General features: G+C 41.6%; 1 protein-coding gene and 1 non-coding gene across 2 annotated transcripts; one reads left to right on the top strand and one right to left on the bottom strand.

Annotated features, from left to right (window-relative positions):
* Nucleotides 1-1,707: 1,707 nt before the first annotated feature.
* Nucleotides 1,708-10,163, top strand: DNAJC12 (DnaJ heat shock protein family (Hsp40) member C12). Its single transcript, XM_064145210.1, has 5 exons — nucleotides 1,708-2,187; nucleotides 4,408-4,486; nucleotides 6,742-6,881; nucleotides 8,002-8,203; nucleotides 9,925-10,163. The coding sequence occupies exons 1-5, from the start codon at nucleotides 2,110-2,112 to the stop codon at nucleotides 10,017-10,019; spliced, it is 594 nt and encodes a 197-aa protein (XP_064001280.1). The 5' UTR covers nucleotides 1,708-2,109; the 3' UTR covers nucleotides 10,020-10,163.
* A 10,950-nt stretch (nucleotides 10,164-21,113) lies between these two features.
* On the bottom strand, nucleotides 21,114-21,195 carry TRNAS-UGA (transfer RNA serine (anticodon UGA)). Its single transcript has one exon. It is a non-coding gene; the product is annotated as a tRNA-Ser (tRNA).
* Between the last annotated feature and the right edge of the window lie 307 nt (nucleotides 21,196-21,502).

The raw sequence follows: 21,502 nt of genomic DNA, 5'->3' as shown, positions 1-21,502 counted from the left end.
TGTCCTACATGTGCAAACGTTCAGATTGTGCTATGGGACCTTTTATACCCCAAGTGCTAGAAATTGCCTGAGGAGGGGGGCAAAAGTAGGGTTATTGTTGCAGTTCAAATCAAAGCCTCTGTCTGTTTGCTCTGAACAGATGAGTATAGATGGGATCAAGGCAAGTCAATTCCCTGTGAACAAGCAGCTTGCCAGTCTCAGCATTTTGTCATCTGTGTTCAGCTCTTGGACGTGCAGTTCACCCACAGCACAGAAAGAGCTACTGAAACCTGGAAGGGGAAAGGGTTAAAGAGCCTTTCCACTTATGCAAATATGCTAGAAACACTTGGCCAGGAACACTATGTCAGGAGTGCAGTTGGGAAGAGGGACAGGTGTTTGTTTTTTGTCCTCCCACAAAGTGCAGTCTGTTTTAAATATTTACATGATCTCTTGCTAAAAGCATAGATTTTATTTTTCTCCTTGTATCTTTTCTGGTGAATGGAGGAAAGGGAGAGATTTGTAACTGCTACTTCTTCCAGTGTGCTGAGAAAGTGTAACCATTATTTTATCCAGAAATATGGGAGTAGCATTTTTTAACAGGTTTAAACACTTTCACTGAGGCTTCTTCTTTGCTGTTTAATATTGTTTGGTTTTTTTTTTCTTTCTATATTTCATAACCTTAATAGGGCCATCTGGAACATACAGTGAAAAATAGGAAACTCCAAACAATACATCCTTGAAGAGGAAGCAGTGTCTACAACTACCTGAAGGGTGGTTGTGGCCAGGGGGAGGTTGCTCTCTTCTCTCAGGTGGCCAGCGCCAGAACGAGAGGACACAGCCTCAGGCTGTGCCAGGGGAAATTTAGGCTCGAGGTGAGGAGAAAGTTCTTCACTGAGAGAGTGACTGGCTACTGGAATGGGCTGCCTGGCGAGGTGGTGGAGTCGCCATCCCTGGGGCAGTTCAAGGCAAGGTTGGACGTGCCACTTGGTGCCATGGTCTAACCTTGGGCTCTGTGGTAAAGGGTTGCACTTGATGATCTGTGAGGTCTCTTCCAACCTTGGTGATACTGTGATATATGTAGATAATTTCAGAGGATTAGTAGTATAGATAATAAAATGAAAGACTTGTAAATGCAGGCATTATATAGATGGTATTTGATAAACAGTTGTGAGCGTCCAACACATCTAGCCTTGGTCACAGACTGTGTATCTGTTCTGTGTTCTGACTAGATTACTGCATCTAAAACTACATAACTATTCATTTGTGTTAAACAGCAATACATAATTATATGAAACATCTTAGACTATAAAGGTCTTGCAGGGATGGACAAGGTAAAAACAGAGGTGCTTAGGCTCCAGAACAAAGACTTCAGCAAGTAGTTAGTAGTATACCTAGAAAGTAATCCTTTCAGTCACAGAAGACACTAGAATTAAATGACTACAGACTATGTTGGACTGAATCAGTATCAGTAATCAGAATTTGCAGTTAAAAATTAAATATATTTCACTACCATGTAAAGCCAAGTTTTACCTTCAAGCTATAGTTTGGAAGTCATTTTGCATGAGAGTCTCTGGTCACAGGCAGTATTTTGTGTTGTCATAGTCTTTATTTTGTCAGACAAGCAACCGATGCACAAGAGGTGTCTGTTATGGAAGAGCACTATGCCTGTATATTTTAGTGTATTTGTAGTCTATTACGTGTATTTTAGTGTCTGTAGGCTCAGGTGCAGGAAGGGCTCTAATTGCCTGATTTGAGGTATCTCTGCGTGTCATGGTGTAATCTAAATGTCAAATGCAGATAGATTTTAGTCAGTATCCCAGGTGTTTTCAGTCCGGGTGATTCCAGCGGTTCAAGTGACATGGCCAACTACAAGTCCCAGGGAACACTGCCATCCACAGGTTCGTGCAGATGGATTGGCATCCTGCGCGGGCCAATGGCAGGCAGAGAGCTGCAGAAAACGCGCGTGTGTGTCAGCTGTTAGCCTCAAACAGCACTGGAGAGAGCGGCAGACCCGCGGCCAAGTCGCCGGTTCCGCCGGGCTACTTTTGAACCCGCCTGCGAGCTCGGTGTTTAGATTCTGTACTACAGCCTCTGTGCCACAGCTGGACAAAGCCTGCTGGAGCAGCCCAAATGGATGCAATTCTGAACTGCAGACCGGATGACTTGGAAGATTACTACAACTTGCTAGGCTGCGACGAGCTGTCTACGGTAAGAGCCTGCCCCGCCTCTCCTCCAGGTTAATAACGTTTTGAATTCACTCTCCTGTCTGCAGCAGGCATCTAGAGTCGGTTATCTCTGCAGGCAAGATTGTCTGAAGTGCATTGGGAACCTGCTTTCTTGCCAACTTTATCTTTCAGTGTCTCCCTTTGTAAAGCTCAGGTTTCTGGTCTGTATACTGATGGTAAGAGCCTAGAAGGCGCCTTGCTGAAATGATGGCTTATTCATTAGTTTAGTTCAGTATGTGATACCGTTGTGAATCATGAGCCAAATACATGCACTTGACAACAATCAAGAGTTTGGAATATATTTTCCATTTTAAAAGCTAAAAGAAAAGACGATCTGCTGTAATGAAGGATATCCTCAGTGTGGATAAAAGCTGTATTCTTCTCCTCAATAAATCCAATACATTTGAATCAGCAAGCATGCAGGCAGTTCAGCGCCTCTCCTGAGGTAGCTCCTAAGAAGACATCCCAGCAGAGGGCGGTGTTTCTCTGCAGGCTCTCCTGTCACGGCTGCTGCTTCTCTTTTTCTGCCTCACACTGACTCCTTCAGGGCTCAGCAATTAATAAGTATAGTGCCAGTATATACGATAATGATTTTTGAGATTTCTTAGAAATGAAAATGATGGAATGTACGGCACCTCAGGCGTTATTTGTTGAGAGAGGCAGCAGATGTTTCTAGATTATTTTTGATTTGGGAGTAGTATTTAAGCATAAATAGCCTCAATTTCTGCAGATGTCCTCCTGTATTCAAGTAAACACCCATATGATCATTCTAGGCTTCTGGTAGAATTGAGGTCATAGATACGTAGCTCATCTTCAGACTTGAAAGGAATAGAGGAGATGTAATCTACACACTTCTTCCCAGAACAATGCTATTCCTATATGGTGGCTACTAGATACCATTCTTGGTAAAGCCTCTTGCCAAATGTTTTACAGAAACTTCATATATTCTGTATCAAATGCCTGCAGATTTTTCATTCTGCTGATGTTTGTTTGAGCTGAAGACTGTTGCACTACCCTTCTGCTGCTGTATGTACTTTAAAGTTCCTCTTTATATTACTAAGGTTAAAGATGGTAGCTAGCTCTACAGTAACCAGTTGCAACAAGTTCTCAGCGCAATGGATGTATTTTCAAGTGTTCTGTTAACGAGAAGTGTACTGCCTTGTGCCTCCAGAAGAAGTTACTGAGAAGAGTGAAAAGTGTAGAAGTCTTACAATACCACTATAGACCACATATTTCCAGCATGTGGCAACAAAGTTTAACCAGCTAGGTAAAGAAAGTGGACTTTTATTCTCAACAAAAAATGTTATAAGTCTTAGTTTTCAAATAAGTAACTTAAATTGTATATGGCTATGTGAGGATTTGGAGGATACAAAATGTAAAGGGACAGACTTTCTAGTGTAAGAAAAAATAGCTAATATTTCAGGGCAAACTCTGAAAACTTCAGCTGTCCCAGTGTTTGTAATCTTCTGTGGCATCTAATACATGCCAGTATTCTAATATTGTCTGTAAATTTCTTCTATTCCAAGCCAACCTTTTTCCACAGCAAATTAACTTGACAAGAAGAATGTGAGCTGCTGGTTGTCTAGCTTTGAGGTATCCGAGATGGTTAAGTGACTTGGTACTAGCTAAATTTCCTAAGGAGAAAGGCAGCCGATCCCACAAACTGATCTTTGGCAATACAGAAGCACTTTGCTTCTTCCAATGAGACTTCATTCAAAGTTAGAGTTGATTGTTAAAGTGAAGAGCAGCTCCTCTTAGGGAGATGAATGACTCCCCATCCCTGGCAGTGTTTTAAAGAGGCAGAGATGTGGTGCTGAGGGACATGGTTTATCACCAGTCCTGGTACAGTTAGAGAATGATTGGATTATATGATCCTAAAGTCCAATTCTGAGTCTGTGATTCTATATGAACTCATCCATTTTGCATGTGTGATCAATGTGAGTAAAGGGTTTTGCATGCACAATCTTTACATATTTTTCCTACAGCCAACTTGGCACATTGGATCACTGAGCTTCAAAAAACCAAGGCTAAGTCAAAAACAAGCAGTCTTACCGGCAGACAGTTATTGTTACCTAATGTGCTTGTAGTAAAACCTCTAAAGCGGAGTAGGAAAAGTCTTGGTGCGTTGTGCATTGTTCCTTTGAACCCCTTTAAAAAAAGCACAGTTGAAAATCTTTAACTCAAGTCTCAACATTTTGCTTAGGTTGAACAGATTCTTGCAGAATATAAGATTAAAGCTCTTGAGTGTCATCCTGACAAACACCCTGGAAACCCTAAAGCAGGTATGTATTCTTTGTTTAAAAACAATTTTGTTTTCCTTTTATTTGATTACCATGAATAAGATACTAAATTCAGCCTTAAAACTTTACTAAGTATTCTTTTTTCTTCAAGATACCTTGTCATGTCTACTGAGTATTCTATTTTAATAGCAAGCTCTTTTCTAACACTTGCACACTCCTAAATGATAGACACTTCTTGGATCTGGTTTGGTGTGGTTTTTGTTGTTGTTGCTTGTTTGTTTGTTTCCTAGGCCTTTCATTTTTTTTTCTCTTTGCATGGCAGAAAATCTTTTAATCCAGAAAATAATTTATACAGTGTTTCCATTTCTAGATCTATGAAGTTGGCCTGCTCAATGGTATTCCAAGTGCCATACTTGAGTCAATGAGATAATTTACTTCCATGAACAATGTCATCAGGAACACATTGAATGTACTTTGGCTTCTTTTAATGTAATTTAATGGCTGGAAATGAAATGAGGCCAACACCACATGAGAAGCCATCTGTTTGCAGAACCGAAGCTATCATTTGTGTTTGTGAAGTGTGCAGTTCATCATACATGTGCTGGCTAAGCAGCACCTGCATTATCTGGAGATGGACTGTTCATTGTCACTACACAATGGCTCTCCTTGGTGCTCACTGGTGTCTGAATAGTTTATGTTCTTATAATGAAGATTGTTCTGATTGTTATTATGGTCCCCATCAAAAATGTGGTTTATGACAATTAATTGAATATGCCTCTCATTTTGGTTAATGCACAAAACTTTTCCTTTGGAATTCTTCCTATTAGTTCAATTATAAACTGAGCAACACAAGCATAAACTGAACACCATAGCCTCCCTACCTGTGTGAGTTTGACCTCATCCATACCCTCCGGTGGGAAAGCAGAGCTGGGAGTGTAGCAGATTTTAAGTGAGACTTGCACTCTTCAGCAGGGCTTGGCTGCCATCCTAGCCTGGGGAAGACATGTTACAAGGTGGAATAGTTGGGATTCTTCACTTTGCGATTCACTGACAAGGAATCCCCTGTTAACAATAGCATCACTAAGACTTGATTTCTTCTACATGATAGCTCAAGTCCCAGTGAAACCACCGGAATCAACTTTGCAGAAAATTTTGCCTGTGGCAGTGCACAGTCCTGGTCTGCCTGCATCACCCCCTAGTCTAGTCCTCCCCCATCCCATCTCCTAATTAATTCAAACTAAGTAAATCAAAAAGGGAGGCCGAGTGTAGAAGCAGCTTATGGAGCAGTTTATGCTTCATTTACCTGAAGATGCTGCATTTATGTTAAATACATTTTTGCAGTACTGGTATAAGTTTATATTTAAAAAATTTCATTACCTTAACACTGGTAAAGTGCAATTAAAATAGACCTTTTATTTGTTGAAAGCTAGAAACACTAGAAAAAGGAAATGTAATAGAACTCCTCCCTCAATCTGTTGCCTGTTGTTTGATTTGTTACCAGTTTTCGTTAGTGTTGGGCTTGTGTGTGTCAAAAGACATTTTTCTAATTTGTAAACTGGAATAAATGAATAATAATAATAATAATAATAATAGATCACTGTAACATAGGTGACTCATCAATTAAAATCCAAAGCTTTATATCCTTTCTACAAATAGTAACATGCAGCTGCATCCTTAGTAACCATTTAATGAAAAATGACTGTGTGGGAAGAAGGACAAGCTCTAATTCATGCAGTCTGGCATTCAAGACAACATTTCAGCACATGTAGAAAATATACCTAATAAGATGCACAAGTTACTTAGTTTGAACCTTGCTTAGATGCCTCTTGCTTGTTCATTTTGCTTGCCTTTTTTAACCCTGCTCATTTTCTCTGGGTGTTGTGCTTTGCTCTGGCTTCCTTGCTGCTGTGGACATGTGTTCCTTCTAAGGAGTGTGGCTTTAGTTTAATTTCCCTTTTGAAGGTTGTCTCAGAGGATGACTTGTGCCTTTGCCTGTTGTATGCTGTGAGTTTCTCTGGATGTAAATTTAGGAGATTTGGAAGCCATTGGACAAACAAGCCTTTTAGCCCTCATTAGAAAATGCTACCAGTTGTCTGCCACAGGTGCTGTGATCTTAAAGCCTGCTAAAACTGTGCAAAGCTGTAAGCATAACAACCATCTGTCTTTGTCACTAAGTTCTCCTTGTCTCCTCTAGTCTGTTTGCTCTAAGCCATTGTTGGCAGCAACCCTTTCATATCTGAATGAATTAATTTCTTTGAAAGCATATATTGTTTTTTTTATCTTGGTTTGTGTCCTAGTGGAAAATTTCCAGAAGCTGCAGCAAGCTAAGGAGATTCTTACTAATGAAGAGAGCCGAGCACGATATGATTACTGGCGACGGAGCAAAATCACCATTCCCTTCCAGCAGTGGGAGGCCCTCAGCCAGTCTGTGAAAACGGTTGGTGTTGTCTAGCTTTGGGGCTTCAGGAGCAGGGGGAGGGAGGGCTGATCCAGAGAAAGTGTTGTGGTGAGCAAGGGGATGAGCTGCAACACTTGTGCTTCAGTGTTGGGGTTTGGAGATGGGAATAGTGTGGAGTGTTCCTTCACTAAGGATGTTAAGCTGCCCATTCACAGAAGTGTTTCAGGCTAAGGCTTTTAGAGTCAATTTATCAAGTTGCTGCTTTTATGTGTATTATGTGAAGTTTAACTTCAGGGCTCTTTTCAAATGCTTCAGCACACTTTGCTTTTGTAGGAACCTTTTATTTCTTTTCAAAGCTAGATTAAAGCTAGGATCTTTGTATAATGTTTTTGTTATATTGCTTATCAGGTAGGTTTTCATGCTACCTGACTAAATAAAAAGCTCACTGGAAAATTTAGAAGATAGGTTCCTTGGAATTCTGGGCTTCAAAGAGGTCTTTGAAGAGGCCCTGCTAGGTCAGTGGGATGATTTGTGGCTGACATATTGTGCAGGTTCTTTTTCCTTCTAATTTTGCTACTGTGATAATTTGGTAGTGTGTTCCATAATGTTTGATTGTTTTCTGCCTTATTAGGGTGAATGGTAGTTACAAGTCTACGTGGATATATTTTAAGGCAGGAGAATAAATGTTTCCCCTTGATAATTTTGCCCATTTAAATTCTGCTTACAAGAAGTTTGAGAGCCTCTTCAATTAAAACATTGTCTGAACTTAAATGTTTGCTTGAAGTGTCCCATCAGGCTTAATTCAATTCCAAACAGAAACCATTCTCTAGACTTGAAATCTTCTCAAATTGTCTTGCTTTCAGAGGGCACCTTGAAGTCAAAGACATTTTCTCACTGAAGTCCTCTTAAAAAAGGTCTGAAATCATGACAGAAGAAATTGGAGAAAAGATCCTTATAATCACCTGACATGAGCTATCTCCTCAAAAGCTATTTGCAGTGTGTAACCATGTCTTCCTCTGTCCCACTGACCTGCAAGCTTCTTTCTACTGTCTGCTTGATTTAACCATTTATTGCAACAATATAAGAAAGAAAATGCAACTTTATTTGAAATCTCTTCAAGCATAGGAATTAGTTCTTTGTTACTTTTGCATTTCTTTAGTCAATGCACTGGGCTGTCCAAAGCAAGAAGGACCAAATGCTGGAAGCTCCTGACATGAATAATAGCAGTAACATAACTGATGAGATGTGGACACAACAGCTTGAAAAGAGTGAAGATGGACTGTTGGATGGGAACAGAGAGCAAGAAGATGTTGCAATTCCTGATGCAAAACCACAGTCTTCCAAGAATCCAGGCTCCCCAAGTAAGGGAAAACAGCAGTTAGGGAAAATTGCAGTATTCAGGGATTGGCCTAAAATGGAGATTTTTAGTCATGAGAAATTCTTCTACGGTATAATACGTTTAATGGGTAGCTTTTTAAATGTGGTTTTGGGTTGGGGTTTTGATTTCATGTTGTTTATTTAATTTTGAAGGCTTTTGGACTTCCTTCCTACTCCATGTTTGCTTGCTTGTTTACTGGATGAGAAGGAAAACAAAACAAAACAGCAAGTTCAATTTTGGTGCTATATCACAATGGGAAAACAAAGGCAACTATTTTCAGTGATTGAAAAAACCACCAAACTTTAAAACCTGTTAAATAAAAAGACCACTGTTGTTTATATCCAGCATTCAGTATTTTTGCACAGTTTGCATCCAATGAGTTAATGAGGACGAAAAATTTGGACTTGAAGACTTCTTTTGTAACAGTAGTGCATGCAGCAGTAAAAATGTGTATTTCACGAGCTGCCACCTGGGCAGGTGCTGTTTTCTGTCTGTTGTTTAAACTACTCTGCCTGAATGAAAGTTTAGTTACCCCAAGAGCCACTCCCTGTTCTGCTTGATCCTTCAGAAATTTCATGATCTGTTAACAGAGAATTATTATTAAACAAAGTCCTGTCATTTCTTCCCATTCTGGTCATACAGGAAATTAAGTTGAACTGTGAGCGTAGCAAAACCTAATTTAATCCCAAATACTTGTGGAATGTAGAAAAGAGATAAGGACATGCTACAAACAAACACATGTGTGCGTAGCTTAAAATCTTATATTTATTAATTGTGCTCTAGAACATTGTACTGATGGCTGATATTTTTGGCAATGAAACCATCACTGCATCCTTTGTAGAACAGCAACATTTCCAAGGAAAGAAAACATCATTTTAGTCCTTTTAATGGTGAGCTTTCTTTGCAGGCATCTTCTTTCTCTTAATTAAAAAAAAAAGTTTTGTTTAATTTCCATAGGTGTGAATGGAAAAAATATCAAGTCCATCAAATGCCTACTTAATTTATCCACTGGGCATATATTTATTAATATATTCATATTTACATTAATATTAGAATATCTTTTTTGGGGCCTTTGCACACATCAGTGTTCATATTTGATGTCTGGATGTTGGTAGTGCTTTTGTTTTGCTCCAGAAGGATGTATTATGTTGGATTCCACTTTTAATCTGGGCTATTTTCAGTTCCTGTCTACTGGTCAGTAAGAGTTATGGACTACAAAGCCACGTAGCTATTTCAGCCTGACTAAGAGATTTTAACACTAAGTTTCCTCACGCAGGAATACAAAATTTTAGTATCAACAGTCCATAAGTGATAAAAAGATATATTGCAGAGCCTGCAAAACTCCTTTGCTCCTTTGTGTGTGTACCTTCCCTCCACATTGCTGCCTTTCATGTCCTTGGACATTTATGATGTCACCCTGTCTCTTTGCTTCTTTAGATGAAAGAAAGGCAATACGTTCAGTTTTCCTTTCTATGTGCTCTTTTCTGAACTACCTCCTGTGGTTCTCCTTTGCACTCTTTCAATCTGATAAATACCTTGAGGCTTGGTTTTGCTTGAGTTCTTGTTCGAACGGTGCCAGGAATGCTGAGATTGTGTCTGCTACTTGAGCGCTGGAAGTGATCAATTGTTTCCTTACTTTTTTTGAGAGGAAGCTTAGTTTTATGCATGTTTATAATAATTTACCTGCCTTGCTCTTTTTCCCAGGGTTTTCAGAGGGAAATTGCTGGCACTTGCGTTTCCGCTGGTCAGGGGATGCCCCATCAGAGCTTCTGAGGAAATTCAGAAACTATGAGATCTGAAATGCAGAGAAGACCAGAGCATGAGATCATCCATTCAACTGTTCAGTATTTTTTTTATCAGCAGTGAGAAGTTATTTGTGGTTTGTAATCCTTTATTGTGATATCAACACTGTTGGAATAAATGTCTGAATCTTGATTTGTTAACACATGTTGTAAACAGAAAAACACCATCTCTAATAGGCAAATTGAATAAGCAAGGCCCTTTTCAGTATTAACAAAGTGATTTTTGTCAAGCTATCTAACATCTTTCATACTGTTTCTTATCATCTTCAATACTGTGTGTGAAGTAATACTGTTTTCAAGCATGTTCTACCGGTAGAATGCAAAGTCAGTGTAAAGACTCCAGCACATCATCTTGTTCAGTGCTGATCTTCCACAAGCTACGCTACAACAAACCTCAAACAAAATCACTCTGCTTCACTTCTCCATTGCATGGGACTTACTGTAGGGATTTACAATGCACAGTTACACAGTAGTGTTTCAAATTGAACTTGTTGAGAATTGTGATCTCATGATATAAGTAACCTCCTTATTGTCCAAGAAGGTCACTGAGATAGATCAAGCACTCTTAAAAAATCGTTCACTTTCTATCTTAACAGGTATGTTTCTTGTATCAGCTATTTACTTCAGAAGATAGTTTCCAGAATTTTACTTCTCCAGTTAGAAACGTTTTTCTTCTTAAGACTTTTTGGTGGAAAACTGACAGCCCTAGTATATGTGCCAGCAATTGTTTTGTGGCTTAATAGTAATTTCCTTCTCTGCTTTGGCCTGGTAGACAGTTTTATCTGGGCTTTCTCTGGTGAAGAATCTGGCCAGTCAGCTTTAATGCCTACAAAAACTCAGATCAAAAGTTTTTGGTATTTTGGGCAACTTCCAATTTCTGTTGTATTTATTTTGTATTTGCTTGCTTCTTTGTAATCGGGATTGAAATGTTAGGTATTGGCCTTCTGGTTTTGTGCAGTCAAGTAGTTCCATCTGCTACAAATAAAACCACATACATACCCAAGGGAATTGTTTTAATGTTTCACTTTGAAACCTTCTACCCACCACAGAGATTCCTTCTGAATTGTTTGGTATTTGTCCTCTCGGTTGGTCAAAGCTTAGGAAAGTCTAGCTATGATGTCTGTCTCTCCCTGGAATGGTTTGGCTCTCCTGTGCTGGGATATGATGTGCTAACTGACCTGTTATGCTTCTGCTTGGTGCCTGCTCACTGTAAATTGTAACACAAATGCCTGCCAGTGGAACCCTGGTACTATGCATATCCTCTTAACCTCATCACTCTCTTTATTCCTGTACCCAGACCTTTACAGGGCTGATACCAGTATTGATGCTAGTTGTACTAGTCTGTAAAACCTGCAAGAGCTGGCATTCTGCTCATACAGCCATGCTGATCCTAGATGTGATGGCATCAGTAGCAGTACCTCATCCTGCTCATTCATCCTTCTCATTTCTCTACATGCTTTTTCCTTGCATATTTTGCATCTGGAAACTTAGAGATGAGGTTAATACTTCTCTGTAATACCTGCTAAATATAATCACTTTTTTCCCCCTAGTACCTGCACAGCTTTCCTTTTATATGAAAGTATTTGATCAAGAAAGACGCTGTAAAGGGTTTCATACAGTAGTAACAGAAGAAACTGAAAAGGATCCAAAGTAGTAGGGTACAGTTTTTCTCTCACGACCAAGAAGATGGAAATGCAACCTGCTGGAGTACTTGGAATCAGATGGCAGCTCAGATTCTCCTCTCTCCATTTTACTTGCTCTTAAAGGTAAAAGAGGGTAGTTGGATGGATAATTTAGCTGGCTGACTTCCCTTGAGAAATGAGACCTTTGAACAGCATCTCATTTTTCATGTCATTGAAACTGATGTCTTCACAGGCTAATTATGACAGGGTTTATTTTAGCAGTGCAAATAACCTTTAGTTATTTGTTCTAAAGGAATAATTGAAGACAGTTGGAAGACTTAGCCAGTGACAAAACTCACATTTTGCAACACCTGCTAGAGATCTCTACTCTGATCTGCATTTGGTCTAGCAAAGGGGGCAGGTTATTAATTGGTGCTCTAGTATGCTGTCGGATACTCCCCCCGCCCCCCCAATCTATTTAGGAATATATTTAACTTAAAATGGTCTAATTTCCTGTATTTCTTATATATAGTTCTAACAAAGCAAACCCAGAGGTACTGGAAACCAACAGGAAGCTGTGCAGCCTTTGTTTAGGACGGCATTGGTGGGATCTAACCTGTAAGTCATTCAGATAAGTTCACTGAAATAAGTAGGTAGCTCACTGTCCTGGATACTCCCAAAATTCTTCTCGCTCCGTGGCTTGCACGGGAGAGGCGCGGCACAGGCTGCGCCCTCCGCTGCCCCCTCCGCTGCCCCCTCCGCTGCCCGCAGGCTCCAAGCGCGGGGGGGAGGGGGAGGAGCAAAGGGCCCTTCGCGCACGAGGGGTGCCCCGTGCCGTGCCCGCGCTGGAAGGGGGCTGGTGATTGGCTGCGCTCCTCGCGCCCCGGCAGTGTAACTCAGCTCTTGGTCTAGGAAAGGGCTAAGTACTGAGGGGGTTCCCGCCTCAGAGGTGTCCCCCGCCTGGGGAGGTCCTGCAGAGGGTCTCCTGGCCTTGCGAAGGACAAGCTCCTGAGGGGGTTCCCGCCTCAGAGGTGTCCCCCGCCTGGGGAGGTCCTGCAGAGGGTCTCCTGGCCTTGCGAAGGACAAGCTCCTGAGGGGGTTCCCGCCTCAGAGGTGTCCCCTGCCTGGGGAGTTCCTGCAGAGGGTCTCCTGGCCTTGCGAAGGACAAGCTCCTGAGGGGGTTTCCGCCTCAGAGGTGTCCCCCGCCTGGGGAGGTCCTGCAGAGGGTCTCCTGGCCTTGCGAAGGACAAGCTCCTGAGGGGGTTCCCGCCTCAGAGGTGTCCCCCGCCTGGGGAGGTCCTGCAGAGGGTCTCCTGGCCTTGCGAAGGACAAGCTCCTGAGGGGGTTCCCGCCTCAGAGGTGTCCCCTGCCTGGGGAGTTCCTGCAGAGGGTCTCCTGGCCTTGCGAAGGACAAGCTCCTGAGGGGGTTCCCGCCTCAGAGGTGTCCCCCGCCTGGGGAGGTCCTGCAGAGGGGCTCCTGGCCTTGCGAAGGACAAGGTACTGAGGGGGTTCCCGCCTGAGAGGTGTCCCCTGCCTGGGGAGTTCCTGCAGAGGGGCTCCTGGCCTTGCGAAGGACAAGGTACTGAGGGGGTTCCCGCCTCACAGTTCTCCCCCGCCTGGAGAGTTCCTGCAGAGGGTCTCCTGGCCTTGTGAGGGACAAGCTCCTGAGGGGCCGGACCAGACCGACCCTCCTTAGGGCGGCTGCCCACCGTAAGCACCCAGCTAGCCTCGGATGCCTTCTGAAAGAGGGAGCTGACAAGCGTCTGGCCGGCCCGGTCTCTCAGACAGCCTAACTCACCTGTGAGTAGTAACTTTCTGCTCAGCCTGATTGACACTGGGAAGGCTGTGTTTGTTGGCTTTGTCTTTTCCATTTCCTGACTTCTAAAATAGCCAAATTTATCTGAAGAATCCATTTTAAGGTAGTCTAAATCAAGTTGAGTCTGCTAATTAAACTAAATTAATTTCTGTATGTGGTTTTGGGGGTGGGGTTTCAGGAAAATAATTCTATTTTTATATGTATTTCTGACTCGGCCATGTTAATTCCCTGCCTCCACAACACTTGCTTCTTCCTTGTGTTGGAAAGGACAGAAGTAAGCACCTGATGTGTCACTCAGCTTTAGGTCATTCAGGGCCCACTCCTCAAGCATAAATTGCCCTTTAAAAAGGTATTTAATACTCTTAGAAAATGCTACATTTCCATGCTAGTAGCATGAAAAGATCTGGGAAATGTCAGACATGACATCCACAGTAATGTGGTGCCTTATCTTCTGCACAGGTAAGCACAATCCACACCTGCTTAAGTATTATTTGGAGCAGGGTGAGGGTGTAAGGGTTCTCAAGCTCTGACAGCAGAGCCAGTTACATGTTACTTGTCCGTGGCCAAGACAGAAAAGTGGAAACAGCTGCAAAAGGGCAGTTGTGGGGGCAGGATTCATTGATTCAGAGAATGGTTTAGGATGGAAGGGAGCTTGAAGAGTAGACCAGGTTGCTCAAGGCTTTGTCCACCCTGGCTTTGAACACCTCCAGAGAGGGGCCATCCACAACCTCCCGTGGCAGCCTGTTCCAGTCTCACCCTCACTGTAAAAAAATTCTTCCTAATCTCCAGTCTAAATTTCCCCTCCTTAAATTTCAAGCCATTTTCCCTCATTGTGTCACTACAAACCCTTGTAAAAAGTCCTTCCCCACCTCTCCTGAAGCCCCCTTCTGGTACTGGTAGGCTGCTCTAAGCTCTCCGTGGTGATTTCTCTAGGCTGAACAGCCTTAACTCTTTTGAGCCTGTCCCCATAGGAGAAGCACACCACCCCTCTAGATCATCTTTGTGGTCCTCCTTTAGACCCACTCCAGCAGCACCAGGCCTCACTTATGTTCAAGGCACCAGACCTGCAGTACTCCTGGTGGGGTCTTACCAGAGTAGAGCAGAGGGGCAGAATTGCCTCTCTTGTCCTACTGGTTACATTGCTTTCAATGCAGCCCAGTATGTGGTTGTCTTTGGGGCTGCCAGTGACCATTGCTAGCTCATGGTGAATTTTTCATCAACTGGTACCCTCAAGTCCTTCTCTTCCAGACCACTCTCGAGCCACTCCTTGCCCAGCCTTTATTTGTACTTGGAGTTGCCTTGACCCAAATGCTGGACCTTACACTTGGCCTTGTTGAACTTCAGTTTGGCTTGGGCCCACCTTTCCTGCCTGTCCGAGTTCTCAATGGCCTCCCTTCCCTTCAGTTTGTCAGCAGGACCACATAGCTTGGTGTCATCTGCAAATGTGCTGAGGGTGCCTCCACCTTTCTGTCCATGTTGCTGACAAAGATGTTACACAGCACTGATCTCAGTACTGAGTACCCAGTACCCAGACAGGTGCCACTTGTCACTGGTCTCCATTTGGACATTGGGCCATTGACTGTAACTCTCTGGATGTGGTTATCCAGCCAATTCCTTATCCAGCCAGTGGGCCACCCCTCAAGTCCATGCTTTTCCTGTTTGGGGAACAACAGCAACAAATACATATACTATTAGAATCAGGGGCAAGCTGGGGAGGGAGCAGATACCTCTAAGGATGGTGAAGTCCTGTTTTCTTCTTTAGCACTTCTAGTGAGTTTTTTGAGTAGGTAACAAAGGGCCCTGAACTTTCTGGGTATCTCTGAAGTCTGACTCAGTGTGTTTCATTACACAGTGATGGAGCATTATGCTTGAGTACTTTTGTTAGCTAGAGCTCTACATGATTTAGCCTAACTTGGCATAAAAATAAATAGACTTGTGAAGTAAACCTAAATTCTCTGGAGCCCAATCAAAAGTATTGATTAAACCTGGCCAGTGCTGGACTTGTGAGGGCTGACAAGATTTCAGCTGGAAGTTGTGTGACAGCAGATGGGAGTGCAGGTGAATGAGGATGATAACAAAACACAGAGAATAGGTTATGTCCTTTAACACCGTGTTTCTAGGTCTCTGAAATGGTATCAGCTGGCTTTTAATATTAGAAATTAAGCATCTATTTAGCCAGCTATTGATAATGAAACTGATGAGCACAGGTATAATTTGTATTAAACCTAAGTCACTTTGTCTTAACTTCTCGAGATTATCAACTTAAAATATCTTAAAGTATAAACTTGAGGAAAAAAAAAGAGAATCAAAATTTCTCTTTCTAAATATGGATATAAAATCATTAAAACCAAGAATTTAAAACCCTAGGTTATATGAATCTATATGCTGTGTCATATAGAGGTATACAGTTCTAGTGACATTCATGGTTTTTTACTAGGAAGAAACCCACAAACACAAAGCTAGGAAATATTTATCCTTTCAAAGTAGTTCTGATCAGTATCATTGCTACTACCACTATCCAGAGCATGATTGTCAGAATTCAGAAGGCAAACATTTTTGTGCATGCCTTTTTCTGGTGGTCTTAATCTATTTTTCTATAATGTATTGGTATACTTACACATCCTGTTCAGAAAGAAACACATGTGTGGTTTAGGATTTCCCTTCCTATCTCTGATATGAGACTTGGTGCTTGTATACCAAAGGAAAGATGAGTTTTATACTGTACTTAGGCACTCGATTGTACATTGTACTCTTCATGGCTTTGTAATGTGATCTTAACTACTGTGCACATCATTAGGAACTGATTTTTAAAGTATGTTTTTTTGACACCTGAACACTCTTCTAATTGTTCATCCATACAAAGGCTTTGGGTTGTCTCCTAGAGAGAACAGTGATGCTTTAATCTGTTTTGAGATGCCACTATCACATTGTTTTCAGTCTTCTCTTTGTGTTTGTTTTGGATTTTTTTAATAGATGTGACATCATGATGCTTAGTTGGAGATGCATATACTGATCAAGTATATAACCAAGTTATTACTCAGTAATAACCAAGTTATTACTCAGTGTTTTTCTCTGCTGTCTATACAGTGAAAAAGTTCCAAAATCACATCAGGAAAAAGAAAACAGCATCTGGTGTAGATATATATCAAATACTTAGGTTTGCAAACCAGAGTGTAGCCAGTAACCAGATGACCCTCATGTTGCTGTCTAAGGTATTTCCTGGTGACATAGTAAATAATCCTTTTATTAGTTTACATGAAGTTTTAAAAATCTTATTTATGCAACTTTTTGCATAAAAAGTATAGTTAATTTTCAAACCTAGATAACACTTCATATTAATGATAACTTTAATAAGACTTCTTAAATACAGTGCAGCCCATATGTGTAAGCCATTGCACCAGACTGAAACAGTCTTAACAGAACAGCATTTGCTAGGTTGTCTCTCATAGTATGCCACTTCAGTTGTATGCACTTGTTAAATCATGCTTGCTTGGTGAATGTGGAAATTGGAATTTATTCCATCTAACCAAGGTCGTTTCTTCTAAGGTCCATATTTTTCCTGCTTTCTAAGTTGTGCAACTAAGTCACCACCCCTGGAGGTGTTAAAAAAAAGACTGCATGAGGCACTTAGTGCCGTTGTCTAGTTACTGGATAGGGCTGGGTGCTAGGTTGGACTGGATGATCTTGGAGGTCTTTTCCAACCTGGTTGATTCTATGATTATAAGGAGGTGTGTTCATGAATTACAGAAAATTCGTATCTCTTTAATTACTGTAATTATACCTGTTACTGTGCAAATGTTGGATATAAAAGATCAATGATGTTCCACAAGTATTTTGGTTTTCCAGAATTTGCCAAGTTGTTTTGACAACATTGTCCAGTGGCAATGTAAAAGTTTTGATGTTGAATACAAACTTAAAATCTAGCTGAGTAATGCTGACTGATAGATAAGGTAATTTTGTGAATGCTTGTTTTCATCCTTGCATGAGTGGTGGGGAGAGAAGGGCAGTTTGTTCCTGTGTCTGCAGTAGAAGCAAGTCTCCTGATGATTAAACCAGATACTGAGTAGTTTTAATTTCCTGAGTACGAACATTGCTATCTTACACTTTCATATCCTGAAATGAGAGACAAGCCTGCTGGGAAGGTAAGCAGTGAAACTGTTGTAAAGCTGATGAAATGACACAGCAAAAGATAATGCAACTCAGCAAGTTGCCTGCTTCTATCCCTATCAAATGGTGATATTTGTCTGTTAGTTTATACTCGATATTTTATTCCAGCCTAGTGTCCATGCTCATTCTGTTGTTCTGTAAGAGTTACCAAGCTTCCCCCTTGAGTTGGGCACTCTGCATGTTTCTTCCTGCACCTTAACTGTATTAATCTCTTTTCCTTCTCGTGTTGAAGAAGATGAGGCTCCTTGTGTTCTGCTTGCCCTGGCTCTGAGCCATTGCAGTTGTGCACAGCATAGACTGGGAACTGCTACAGGTGTTAGGTCTCTGATGAATATCACAACCTGTCACAGGTGATGGATGCTAGAGCAAACCAAGTTTCTTTCCCTGTATTCCATCTTCATAGTTTGCTCTTTCTTCCATCTTCTGATGGGGCAGTAAGGGAGAGAACTTACTTCTACAGAATGGAATTTGCTGCTGATGTTTGGAAGCTTTCTAGTCTTGATATATGATGTGGTTCTTTGCTTTTGACAAAACTGTTTGCTGACTGTTTTCTTGAAGCTGCTTCTCTGAAAATATTGGCCTCTTGGAACCAAAAGCAGACAGCTTCTCTAGGGAGATGCAGTTAGACTCTTGGACATCAATGACAAAATTAATTTACTTTGTCAGGATTGTCACAGCTGGTCTTTTATCAGCACTTAATTTCCAGCCCCAAATTTATGCTGGGTAGAAGATTGTCAGCTCCTGCTTTTTCCCAAACTGCTTTGTGTGAGTTATATTGAGAATCAGCAGAAAGGTCCACCTGAGTAAGAGCTTGTTCCAGCTGGTTAGGCCTGGGCATCTCTGATGCTTTCTGCTACTTGAGCTTCTCTCTTTCAAAGGATCTGAGTCTTCCCCAGGATTCACATGTCCATCCTTGGCCTGCCCTTGCCAAAGGACCAGGGTGCTTGCATCAGGGTGGATAACTGATGATAAAAAGGAGCCCGGAGATCTTAAACATCTCTTCGCAAATCTGGCTTGGTGCCCACTGATCTGTGAAGGCAGTGTGCAGGAGGCCTGAGCCAGGTTTTGGGGAGGAAAATTGTATCAAGTGGTAGAGACATGGGGAAAGTACCATGTTGAGCCTATCTGTACCATTTAGGGTCCTGACTCCAGCACCCGACTTTTACTGCTCTGCTCTTTCTCAGTCTTAGAGATGAAGTTTAAAAAGGGGAGCAGATCAGAGCAGTAGCACTAAAACTCTTTCACTTTTCATCTCTATATTTTAGCATAGGAGTCAAGAGGAGATTATCAGAACACTAGTGCTGCTGATGCATGGAAGTCTTTTCTTCTGTAATTACAAAAAAGTAACTACAACTGAAAACAGATGGTCCTTCTCCTTTAATGCCTTGACAAGAACATTTCCCTAAATCTTGCTGAAGGGTAAGGGTGGGAAATAACAAGAGTGTTCACTGTTGATCTTTTGTTTTTCAACTGCAAATTTTAGGAAAATTCAGTTTCAAGGAGAAAAGGCTTCCTGAATACAAATATTTTCTTGGAGAGGATTTTTTTGGGGTTACTTTTCTTATTTTTCAGTATAAAATTTAGAATAACCATGGTCACTTGAAATTTCCATCATTAACCAGGTCCCAGTGAAAAAAGACATCTCAGAGTTGCAAACTTACTAATAAATATATACTGGCTTGGTGCTTTATTTCCCCCAGAGCTATTAAAAACATGTCTTATGGAAATAAAACATTTAAAGTGGTCAGTAAAAAAAAGTCCCCTTCTTCAATAATGCAGTAGAAAAGAAGGACTTAGTGCAAAACTTGACCACTGTGTTTAATATTTTGACTCTTTCAATACTGTCATTGTATTAATTTGCAATGCTACCCAAAGCTGCATTACATAAATTTAGCTTTTCTCTTGTGTTCCAGATTATAGGGGTGTGTGGGATCTTCAAGTTATAAAAGAAAAAAAGAAGAGTTTAAATTCCTGACTTATTAAACACATAGAACCCTATATGTGGAAAAGAAATTATATATATGTAAAAGTTTATTTGCAATGTGTGTGCTCACTAAAAATGGATAATTTACAGAGTACCTAATGTTGTACTGGTCTAAGCACCAAATTTTAAGCTGCTATTAGAATACAAATACACTAAGGTGAAAGTAGCAGGAGTGCTGCTCTGAAGCAAAGAATGCTTAACTTAGTTTGTAAATGCAAAAGTACTGTTTCTTCTGCAAGGTCTGAGATACTGATTCCAGTACCCCTTGGCATGTACCTTCACTTGTGAGAACTTAAGGGAAATGCCTAAATGTTGAGTCTATGTGTTAAACAGTACCGTTGTTGGGTATTTACCAGTTTAAGATTCCCTCTCAAGTGTAATGTCTAATGCTTGTTGTGCCTTAACAGAAACAAACACTCAAACTTGAAATGCCTATAAGCCTTTTTAGGGAGCACTTTGAAAAGTTCATTTTCCTGCCAGCTTAAACAGTGGTTTGTTTGTCCCCTCTCTTTTATTGTGCTCTTAGTAGGGATATTTCAAAACTTTGTCTTCTTCCTCTGCCTCCGTTCTCTGATTAACTTAAGCTGAACTTAGAAAACACGCTGCTAGAAAGGATGAGCTTGCATGTGTGTTTGTGTTGGGGTTTTGTCTTCTAGAGAAGAAAGAACAGTGTTTTTTCCTACTCTGGCCTATTCTGATGTCTGTGGAAATGGCCTGTTTCTTATTTCCAGCCTTCTCTTACTTGCCTTTTGCAAACTTTCCGTCTCTTCACTACTGCTGGGGTTGCATGCAGGAGGAGATTGACACTTGAGAGTGGTGAATGGGCAGTTTAGGTCAGCCAGAAAGAGGGAATTTGTGTGTGTGTGTGTGTAGGAGGAAGTGCCTTCTTACATTTTTCCTGGTAATTAGTTGCATAACTTTGTAGGTTTTCTTTCCTCATTGCCAAATTGTGGATGTGCACTTTATGCCTCTGCAGAAGGCCATAAAAGACAGCAACAAATGATCTAGGATTCCCCTCACTGCAGGTCAAGGATAGTAGGACCAGCTTCCTTCATGAAAACAGAGGTCTGGCAGAGCAATACAGAGTGGCCAGCTGCTGACAAGCTACTATTTATTTTGTACCAGCTGTAGGACACAGGGGCTGGGCAAATCAGGACACTATGTGTAATGCATTGAATTGATCCTGAGCTTTGCACTTGACAGTGTCTGTCTTGTCTACAGAGGACCTAGAAGTTGAGCTGTGGGAAGAACACTGATTCCACTGAGCCTCAAAACATCACAAGTGTTTTGATGCAACGCTGGAAACACCCTGAGAATTTTTTGGTACTCCTTTTACCTCCTGATAAAAGCAGGGAAAGCACGTTCAGGCAGTAGGATAAATAACAGAGAATTGCTCTTTGCTGCCGAGGCGCATTTAACAGGGAGAGGAGACGGTGGGAATAATGACTACGTTTTAAGCAAAATGGGACTAAAGGAAAACAAAAAATGTAACCCCCACGGGTCGCAGCGAGCAGGGTTCGAACCTGCGCGGGAAGAACCCATTGGATTTCAAGTCCAACGCCTTAACCACTCGGCCATCGCTGCTGTTGGTAGTGGTGTAGTCGCACTGATGTCCTTATCGCATGTTCCGGGGGCGGAAGTTCCCTCCTCTTCCAAACAAAGCTCCAATAGGCGCCGTTGCACCTCCTCTCCGCGCAGCGTGTAATGGTCTCTGTGTCTCAGCGCTGTTTCGTCAGACAGCTTTCGTCTGCGCTGTCGGATTCCTAGTTTTTAAATGCTCTAGCTGTGGAGGCAGAGGCGGTTTGTATGCTTACGACCCAGTTAAAAGAGCTCGGTTATGCTCACAGGTCGAGTCAGCTGAAGAAAAGGCCCCCTCTCACTGTTTCTGGCG

The sequence above is a fragment of the Pogoniulus pusillus genome, chromosome 6 (genome assembly GCF_015220805.1).
Source record: "Pogoniulus pusillus isolate bPogPus1 chromosome 6, bPogPus1.pri, whole genome shotgun sequence".
Classification (NCBI taxonomy): Eukaryota; Metazoa; Chordata; class Aves; order Piciformes; family Lybiidae; genus Pogoniulus; species Pogoniulus pusillus.
Note: the sequence above shows the minus strand (reverse complement) of the source record. Positions and strands in the feature narration are given on the sequence as shown.

Bases quoted from the DNA above. Each gene is read 5' to 3' on its own strand.
- DNAJC12 (XM_064145210.1), top strand. From the start codon at position 2,110: ATGGATGCAATTCTGAACTGCAGACCGGATGACTTGGAAGATTACTAC. The intron at 2,188-4,407 runs GTAAGAGCCTGC...CATTTTGCTTAG, and splicing joins GCTGCGACGAGCTGTCTACG to GTTGAACAGATTCTTGCAGA. The intron at 8,204-9,924 runs GTAAGGGAAAAC...TCTTTTTCCCAG, and splicing joins CAAGAATCCAGGCTCCCCAA to GGTTTTCAGAGGGAAATTGC.